Source organism: Oncorhynchus tshawytscha, linkage group LG29, assembly GCF_018296145.1.
Source record: "Oncorhynchus tshawytscha isolate Ot180627B linkage group LG29, Otsh_v2.0, whole genome shotgun sequence".
Classification (NCBI taxonomy): Eukaryota; Metazoa; Chordata; class Actinopteri; order Salmoniformes; family Salmonidae; genus Oncorhynchus; species Oncorhynchus tshawytscha.
This window is the reverse complement of record NC_056457.1, coordinates 10909084-10919550: the sequence shown is the minus strand read 5'-3', so window position 1 is coordinate 10919550 and position 10467 is coordinate 10909084. Positions and strand designations below refer to the sequence as shown.

At 42.1% G+C, this 10467-nt stretch overlaps 1 protein-coding gene across 1 annotated transcript; it reads right to left on the bottom strand.

The window, feature by feature from the left end:
- Positions 1-6245: 6245 nt before the first annotated feature.
- Positions 6246-10365, bottom strand: LOC112227955 (39S ribosomal protein L15, mitochondrial). The gene is made up of 5 exons (XM_024392997.2): positions 10182-10365; positions 9584-9741; positions 9242-9407; positions 6855-6978; positions 6246-6743 (listed from the first exon to the last, which is right to left on the bottom strand). Exons 1-5 carry the CDS (start codon positions 10284-10286, stop codon positions 6406-6408), a joined length of 891 nt encoding a protein of 296 aa, XP_024248765.1. The 5' UTR covers positions 10287-10365; the 3' UTR covers positions 6246-6405.
- Between the last annotated feature and the right edge of the window lie 102 nt (positions 10366-10467).

The following is a 10467-nucleotide window of genomic DNA, read 5'->3' as shown; positions in this document are numbered from 1 at the left end:
AAGTTATATAGCCCAATGGAAATTTCAAAGGATTTTTTCAAATTAATTTTCGTTATTGTTTATTAGTTTACAAACGAATGAGTTAAAGACATACATTTTGTAGGAATATAGCCCATATCATATACTTTATTAGATGTCCACACGATCGAGTTACACGACACAAGGAGTACTTATGTGATAGCAAGTATTATTAGCATAATAAAGCCAATTTAAAAAAAAATGTATACCCGCAAAATGTATTTCAATGTTTTTCAGGGACTGTAGGAATTAGGGTTAGAATCCACATCCGAGTGTTAGAAAGCACACAGACAGCTGCCGTGAGAAAAGCGCTAATGGATTTAATTAATTCGCTTGAACGACTCAGCATGAATACAATAATGTTAGTTTCGGTTGACGTTTCTGTAAATTGGGCAAATATTGGAGAATTTAGTTATATCTGACATTGAAAGTAGCTCATCTTATTTCCCCCTTAATTATGTTATCTATTTACAGTTGATGTCGGAAGTTTACATACACTTACGCTGGAGTCATTACAACTCGTTTTTCAACCACTCCACAAATGTCTTGTTAACAAACTATAGTTTTGGCAAGTCGGTTAGGACATCTACTTTGTGCATGACGCAAGTCATTTTTCCCAACAATTGTTTACAGACCAATTATTTCACTTATAATTCACTGTATCGCAATTCCAGTGGGTCAGAAGTTTACATACACTAAGTTGACTGTGCTCTTAAACTGCTTGGAAAACTCCTGAAAATGATGTCATGGCTCTAGAAGCTTCTGATAGGCTGATTGACATCATTTGAGTCAGTTGGAGGTGTACATGTGGATGTATTTCAAGGCCTACCTTCAAACTCAGTGCCTCTTTGCTTGACATCATGGGAAAATCAACAGAAATCAGCCAATACATCAGAAAAAATAATTGCAGACCTCCACAAGTCTGGTTCATCCTTGAGATCAATAAAAAAAGCTTGTTTGAAAATGGCTCTTCCAAATGGACAATGACCCCAAGCATACTTCCAAAGTTTTGGCAAAATGGCTTAAGGACAACAAAGTCAAGGTATTGAAGTGGCCATCACAAAGACCTCAAACCTATAGAAAATGTATGGGCAGAACATAAAACGTGTGTGCGAGCAAGGAGGCCTACAAACCTGACTCATTTGCATCAGCTCTGTCAGGAGGAATGGGCCAAAATTCACCCAACTTATTGTGGGAAGCTTGTTTGACCCAAGTTAAACAATTTAAAGGCAATGCTACCATATACTAATTGAATGTGATGAAAGAAATAAAAGCTGAAATAAATCATTCTCTCTACCATTATTCTGACATTTCACATTCTTAAAATAAAGTGGTGATCCTAACCAACCTGAGACAGGGAATTTTTACTGGGACGAAATGTCAGGAATATTGAAAAACTGAGTTGAAATGTATTTGGCAAAGGTGTATGTAAACTTCCGACTCCATCTGTACATGCAGGCCTACCCTGGCATTATATTGTCCTCTATGGTGCTTAAATGGCAGAAAAGGTAGAGGAATGTGCAGTGTGTTGTTATCACACAGCTGTGGTTTTATTTCACATTCTTAAAATAAAGGGGTGATCCTAACTGATCTAAAATGGGAATGTTTACTAGGATTAAATGTCATGAATTGTGAAAAACGGAGTTTAAATGTATTTGGCTAAGGTGTATGTAAACTTCCGACTTCAACTGTACCTTTGGCATTTACTGGTCATAAAATAAGACATTTTGATTTATTTTTAGAGTTGTCCTAGATTTTCATTATCTTCTTAACCATTCTGTTTTGTCATGAACTGCAGGTAGGTGAGTAATGATTCATCGAATTGGTTTCTTAATCTCTGAATGGATGTCAGTATGCCCAGAGTAGGCATATCATTGCATTGCTTCATGCATGCCATTGTGACGGTTGACATCTAAGCAACTAGGGATAGTGCTGTTGCTGAATGGTCACTATGATGTTTGTATGGGGATTGTTCTCTGAAGATTCCCCATCACAATGTTCCATTGTATTGGACAGAAGTCATATATGAGACACTCCTCTCTGTCTTCAGTCTGATTTGGAGTGAGCCAGGATGGAGGTCTCCAAGTGTCTCCACTCCAGTCGACCTGCCCGAGGAGCACCTTCTCTGCTACACGCTCACTGGATTACCGGGGCTGTGGGAAGATGCAGCCATAGACAGGTCAGAATAAAGATCCCTGCTAGGACAGTGGCTTGGATGTGGGTCATGTATATACCTGCCTAGGACATGCTGGAGCAAATGCTGTCCCTCGATGGACCTAGGACATGCTGGAGCAAATCCTGTCCCTCGATGGACCTAGGACATGCAGTAGAAAGAGGAAGCTCACTGGATGGACTGAAGTGAGGCTGATTAGCTGGATATACTCATCTTAATCACCAGTGGGACCATATTGCATTGTGTCAGTGTGCTGTGCTCGCAGGGGGTTACACTTGTAGAATGATCTTCACCAACCAAACTCTGTGTGTTTGAAGTAACTACAAGGACAAATGTGCAACAACAAAATGGAGACCCCAAAAAATAGAGTATTTCTAACAAGAGGATGTAAAGCAAGGTCATGTGTCTTGGGGGCTTTGTTAACGAACCTCTGTATTCCAGTGGACTCATATAAAACAGGCCCACATGGAGATACGGGTGAGTTTCCATACAGTGGCTGTTCATAGCAAACTGTGATCTGAGGTTTGAGGTGTGAACTGCATTGTCACAAAACCGTGTGAGATGGCATTATGTGGAGTGGGTCTCTGCATGGTGACTGTTGGTTCAGACTCCTACTGCATTGTATGGACCCAGGAGGCTGGCATCGGTTACACTGTCAGCCTCAGACATCATTCTATGCAGCAGCCTTCCCCCCTCTTCTCTCCTTCTGCCTGCATCCAGCCAGTGCTAATCAGGTATTTGAGCACACACCACATACTAAGGCCTGAGCCCTGGGTGCCAGCCCCAGCACTTGTAAACAGTGCCCTGCCCTGGTCTGTCCTACATGGGGATAACTGAGAGGATTACACCCCCCCCTTAATGTGGCTTAATGTGGTCTCATTAGTTGAACACAATGATGTCCCCACCTCTCAGAGCAGATAACACACCATGCTTTTAGCCCCAAACAGAGCTTAAAACCCATCCTCAGACCATCAAACTCAGGCTGCAGACAGCGCTGCAGTAGCAGGGGCCAGACACAGAATGGGTGTATTAGGCTACATCATTTTTGCGGTAATTTCATTATGATTATGTATTTATTTAAGGGTGATTTGCATTTTTTAAAAATATACACTTGAAATATATATTTTAATACATCATTTGTTTCTGTTTTCTTTTCATATGTTTAAGTCCAATGCTTGGAATATTAAATAAAACAAGACAAACACGAATTAGGTACTGATATTACAATGTTGTAATACATTCAGTGGTTATGAAGAAGTCAAATATATACCCAATAAACAGCATGTTAGCAAGAACACAACACTGTTGGTTTAGAAAAGACAAATATAAAAGAGGCATCTAGAGATCCAACAGGAACCAATGACGGCTGTCTATTGTGTCAGGCCTCTGTGACATGATGAGGAAAAAGCACTTCATTGTCCTTATCCTATCATCGGATTAAAACTTCATTCCTGCCTATGAAGATTTATTGGTGTAAATCCCTTGTGGGTTACACATAAATGTCTTCCATTGTAAAATGCATTGCGCCCCAGCTCTGAAATACGCTATTGAAGGGAAGATCATTTTCAGTCATGCCTAAAAACAATTCTATTCTTTGTAAATGAGCAATTGTATTCTGGACCTGGCCCTCTGATAAGACCCTTATCTATTAAATTGAGTGCTTCTTTTATTATCCGAGCTATTGAGCTTTGGGCATTTGATGAAGTGGTGTCGTATTGCCACAACAGGCTATTGCACTATACATCCAATCTAGACAGTCTCAGTCACTGATCCTCTCTGCTGTTCTACAGCGCTGTCATGGACACTGCATCCCATCATGGTGCTGTGCACTATACCAGATTCTCATAGTTTAACCAAAGGTAAAGACTTGTCCCCTAGTGATGTACAGTATAGCCCTTTGATCTGTCCCACTGTACTGTCCCACTGCTCCTCCCTGTCCTGTCACTAGTCTTGTCTGTGTGTCTGTCTTGCCTGTGTGATCCCCTGGCAGACAGACAGACAGAGCTCCATCTGATTGCAATCGCCTCTAATTATTAACTGGTCTGGATAAGTATCAGTGTATAACCCTCACCAGACCTGCGAGACACCATGATATCTGCGTCTGTCCCAAACGACCTACTCAGCGATAGCCGATAGGCAATCACAATGACCTGGTCTACTTGGACAACTACAATGTTGAATGTTTAATTAGATAGTGTGAACTGGTGCTGACTATCACACTCAGACATTAGATGATTTGGAGCACAAGCCATGGTAAATGCTTTGTAAACTCCCAGCAAATATTTGAAATCTTAAATGTTGGATAATTGCTTAGGGAACTCGATTGATGGCTTTTCTATAAAACGTTGTTTAGTCTGTCTAATTTAGGGTTAGAGCCTAATAACACTTTAGTCTACTATTACACTAAAGTGATGCTTTCTGTGTAGATACTTAAAATTCAACATATACTCCAGCCTAGGGATTTCAGAGAACCATCCTGAAGATTTAAACCAGAACCAGATTCAAACGGATTTCTGTTGCTTTGAAGATAAGGACTGTAGCTCTGCAATAAACAGTAATTGTTTAGTTGCTTTCCTGTGGTGTGATTTATTTCAAGTACTGTGCTGTAAGATTTCAGGCTTTTTTTCCAGGCAGGGCCTGACGTGTGTGTACAGTGTCAACTAGGTGTATATGTTGGTTTATTATCGTCAACAAGATGCCAATCCTGAGATTCCCACCTCCATCAACCGCACCGCCCTCCCCCATTCACACATGACTCCATCTAGAAAAACACTCATGATGACCTTCGAATGTGACCTTTGCACAGTATACAGAAATAGCATAATACGATCTCTAACTACCTAAGTAGTAACAATGGGATTAAGACATTTTTCATTTAGAAATTAACAGCTGTGCACTGTAAAATTCCTCTAACATTGCAATTGTGAAAGTCTAAACCAAACAAGGTGACATCTATGCCACCGTTGGCAATTCCTATTACAATACACCCAAGCTATTTACAATACACACACTAGATAATACAGTTAAAATAATACAAGTAAATTCATATCAACAGTGTTCAGTTCATATGAACCGAAGTAAAGTTTATTTCTATTGAAAATCCCTGCATCATCAGTACGAGTATAAAGAGCATGGCAGTGGGACTACTGAGGTGCTGCGGCTCCCCTACACGCTCACACACAAACATATGCTTCCCTAGATAAAGACTTTCATGCAGCAGAAAGACAATGTCAGCGTAGAATACCAAGTTATTTATGGAGAACGTTTTGTCTTAAAAAAAAAAATAGAAGTGGGATGGGAAATACTGTATGAATATAAGGGCCTTTTCTGATTTGATTTATTATTTTATTGATGTGGAATGCCTCATCCTAGTATTGCCGGAAAGGGTTATCATTTAGATAGCAATCAGGAAGTGATTTTGGAGCATTACATCAATACAATCATGGCATTTTCTAAATACTCTTAACATATCAGTCAGCTTTAGATCATAACAGGGGTAGAACTACAAGTGTGTGTGCCTCAGATTGTGTTCCAAACAAGGGGGGGGTACAGTCGTTTGAACGTCCAGGCCAGGATACAGCTGCCTATGACTCATTTCAAACTCCCCCTTCTCCAGCCAAGGCAACCCATTTTACATTTAACACACATCAGCAGGCATCTGCTTCCTGTTTTCATTCTTTGAGTCATCTTATGTTTCTTATTTCCCCCTCACCTGTTGGGGTCTATGTTCCTTCCATCATGTTGGACATTGGTGTTTCCAGCTAGGGGAACTAAAGCACCACCAGCGGAAGTGATCATTACAGCACTTTCATCCGAGACTGCAGTGGGGTTACTTATCAAAGTCAACACATTAGTCCAAGTGTCCGCTATCCCAAGAATTTCCCTGATCAGTGCACGACAGTACCATGTTTGTAACCTAATCGAAATGAACTCCTCCATCCACTATAAGCGTTGATCATAAAGCATGGTGCATTACATACAGAGCTGCACCGTAGAAATACATTGTCAGATCTTGGGTGAAACACCCCTAAGATGAACGACAGAACAATGGCACTAAATTATGAATATTTAATACAACACACGCAGTAGATCAGTGGTGTTAAGAAAAGCTGAATCTATTGTCAAGTTGGGCTCAGAGACATTCCTTTTAAAAACAATCACAAAAAAAATCACGACATATATGTACATCAACAGAGCATGTAAATTTAAATCATTTATGAACTGTAATATTGGAGCAGTTTATCATCAGTCGGTTTCAGTATCTTCTTCTCGGCCATGTTGACGACCCAGCCTGGCGAGAGGCCAAAGAAGATCTGTCTGGGGTCCTTTATCATAGAGAGCATGTGGAACAATTTGTCTTTGGAAATGTCCGGTAAAACGTAGCCATACTTCTGGGCCAAGGCTATCCGTGCTTTTTGAATCTTCTCTGGATCTGCCAGGTAACCCCGGTTGGCAGCATCTGTGTAGTAGGGGACCATGTCTTCCCCAGGCAACATTCTCTTTGGAATGGGCTGTCCACTTATGAAGAATGGGACAGGCTTACAGAGGACCGCTAACAGACAAGAAGAAAGCACAGGGTTACAAACACTCCAAAATGCATACAATTTAAGTGGCGTCGTGGCAAGATCATTAAGTTTTGGCCTAACGTGTCACTACTACTCACCAAGACTTCTGGGGTCATAGAAACCTGTAGTGACTATCCCTCCGTTTCTCTCAATGGCAGCAATGGCCTCTTCAGACGCCATCTGAACTTCTATGTTGACTTTCGCCGCAAAGATACCAGCACCCTAGTAACACACACAATTGGATGCAACATTAAATAAAATAGACTTCCAAAACAGAACAAACTAGTGGGATGGGAAAAACAGTCTTTGGGTATCATAATGACAGCTACAATCTTAACTAAATACTGCCACCTACTGGCAAAAGATAGGTGCACTAAACTACAGATCCAAATAAAATCTAAATCAAATGTTACTTGTCACATGAGCCGAATACAACAGGTGTAGTAGACCTTACCGTGAAATGCTTAATTACAAGCCCTTAACCAACAATGCAGTTCAAGAAATAGCCATACTCCTTGCATTACATATGTAACCGGGTTGGTTATGTTTCCACGTGCCTCTAAAGAAAGGTGTATTTAATGTTCAAGCATTCTTATTGGTTGGTTCAATTACGATGACAAGGTGTGTTGGTTTTTGCCCCGACTGAAGAACTTGGATTGCAATGCTTGGAGTCCGTTTTTGAGCGTCTCAAAGCCCATAATCTGAAGTTGGCTCCAAAGAAATGCCATTTCATGAAGAGGTCAGTGCGGTTCTTGGGGCATGTCATCAGTGAAGGAGGTGTGGCCACAGACCCAGAAAAAGTGAAGGCTATTGCAGGGATAACAGAGAAGGATCTCATGGAGGATAACACGGATGTGCCCTCCCAGGGGAAGATTCGGTTCTCTCGGAATGATAGTCTATTACCAGGAGTTCATTGAGGGGTGCTCCACCATCACTAAGCCTCTGCATGGGCTGACAACTGGGACGAAGGCACCAAGCCATGGGAAAGGCAAGAGGAAATGAGGAATCCATAGGAAACTCACAGCAGCAGACTGGACTGGTGAGTGCAAACAGGTCTTTAGTCAGTTGAAACGAGCTCTCCTCGATCAGGTCATGCTAGGCCAGCCTGTGAACAGAGATGGTTTGCTAAACTCACTCCATTCGAGTTTGACATCAAGTACATCCCCGGTCCCAAGAATGTCATTGCTGATGCACGCAGTAGACAGCCATTTGTGCAGCAGAGCACTCTCCACCGCATCACAAGGGTTCCATACAAGTCCCTGCTGGTAGAAGCTGCAGGAGTTCATGCTGAGAAGGTGCAAGATGTGTTCCGCTGGTCGAACCACCCATTCAACCTCGAGAGCTGCTCAGCTTCAATTGAGGCAGATGCCTGTGAAATTGTCGTGGACTGCCAAACTACCTCCCATCCTTCTCCTGGTTCTCTGTCAAATGAAGTGGTGCCAGCAGTCCTGAGGTCGCAAGGGGAGGCTGGTCTACAGAACGGTGTTCTGCTACTGCCTCAGCTCACTCAGTCACTGGTGCCATCTGAGATGTCAGATGTGAGAGTGCTATCCCGTGACGACCTGATATCAAAGCAGCGCCAGGATGACGCACTCGCCAGAGTTGTCTTCTACGTGGACAGGGGCCGGAGACCTTTTAGGAGGAAACGTGGGCATGAACCACTCGAGGCTCTGCAGATTCTGAAGACCTGGGAGAAGCTCACTCTGAAAATGGGTGTACTATATCGCGTTACCAAAAGTTTGCTGTCAAAAAAGAAGACGTACCAGTATGTAGAACCCACCTCCATGAGGGCGACAGTTTTGAAGGGTGTCCACGATGAAGGTTCTTATTGTCACTGAGTGTACTGAACATGTAACATGCATGCTTTCCTAAGGGGTCTTTAAATTCCCCTAATTCTCTTTAGAGAATAGTCTTTGCACTGGAATATTTAGTGACATATATATTGCAAGGTATTGCATACCTCGTTTTGTTTCTTTATAGTATGCAAGTGTAATTCAGTGGGGGAGAATGTAACAGGGTTGGTTATGTTTCCACTTGCCTCTAAAGAAAGGTGTATTTAATGTTCAAGCATTCTTATTGGTTGGTTCAATTCCGATGACATGGTGTGTTATTGGCCCCGCTTGCAGATAGGGGGAGATCGAACGTCAGGTCTCCCCAGTATGAAAATGTGATGCAAGGGATTTTGCCATTGACATCATTAAGCCCTGCACAACTAACATGCTGTTTCCTATTTAACAACAGCTAATAAATCATGATCAACTGGGACCACTGGCTGGGGTGATTTATTTGGACAAAACACAATGCAAGGAGAGTACGATTAACATATCTTACACATACACATAAGCACTTAACTGCCTTTGTGAGATTGTGCTTCATCTCCAATGTTTAATTGATGCTTCTGTAACAATTAACTCTCCAAATCAAGCGGAGACATCAGCTAGCTATGACAGTTTACGTGTGAACGTAGCCAAGACAACCATCTTACCTCGCCAACAAGCTGAACACCATAGTCCCTCTTCTGTGGCTGGATGGTCACTCCCCTGCCATTAACCAGCTGAGTCAGGTCAATGGGCTGAGTGGGGTCAACCCGGCCCAGGTCAATCAGATACTGCAGCCTGTTCAGGGTCAGGGGCTGGTACTGAGCCCGCCGACTGGGAAGAAGAGCACAAATTTGTGAGTATAATCTCCTGTCTCTAGCTATGTATGTACAGAGATGCAGTATGAAAAGTTACAAGGCCTCTTTTGCTTCTTGGCCACCAACTCTGTATAGTATCATCATTTGATGATAGAACATGGAGTGTTCAACAATGGACATCAATGTATTTACCTGTGTCCCTCATTGTAGCCGTATTTTGGGATGGCTAGATAGAAGGGAGTCTGACCCCCCTCGAACCCCAGACGAGGTCGGTTGCCTCGCTGCCTCTCCCCCTTGTGACCCCGGCCACTTCTGTTTCCTCCATGTTGGCCTCTGCCTCGCTTCTTCTCCTGCAAAATAATAGACAATATGAAAAATACCAGCGTTAGAACAGCTGTACATATTCTTCACTATTAATGTTCAATAATATATCCATAGTAATTAATCGCAAATTGTTTGTCATGGGCACAATGAATTCATGCAACGAATGTCTGTTTGAGACGAGACCAAAACTGTCTGACTAGAAATGATAACTACTATGCTATTTGCTTGTGTTTGATATAGCATACAGTGATGATAACTGACCAATTGTGTTAAAATCAGATGTTGTGCTTACATTCTAGGGGTAAACAAAAGATTTAGCTATAGATAGCTACTATTTGTACAAGCAAGCCATCTTTAGCTGGCTAAATTACAGTAGCTAGCTAACGTTAGCTGATGGCTACTACTAGCCATGCTAGTTAGCTTGCTAGCTATTCAGCAACTGATGGTCTGGTAAACGCATACTTACAGCCTTCTTGGTCCCCGGTTCAGGTCGTAAGTTTGCTAATGAAATACGAGGCAAATTCTGCAAAATATCTAATGCCTTCCCACTAGGTTTTCTCGTAAAAGACATCGTCCTCTCCACATGTCAACGTCACCCAAGGACAAAATCGGCTACCATGGATATGGCTCACGTGACACATAATCTGGCATTTGCCGGAAACGGAAGTGCCATTGTTTCACAGACTTTTAGACCATCTGTATTTTCTACGAATTGAATGGATTAGTACATTGTCCTATCCACTGGGTTTACC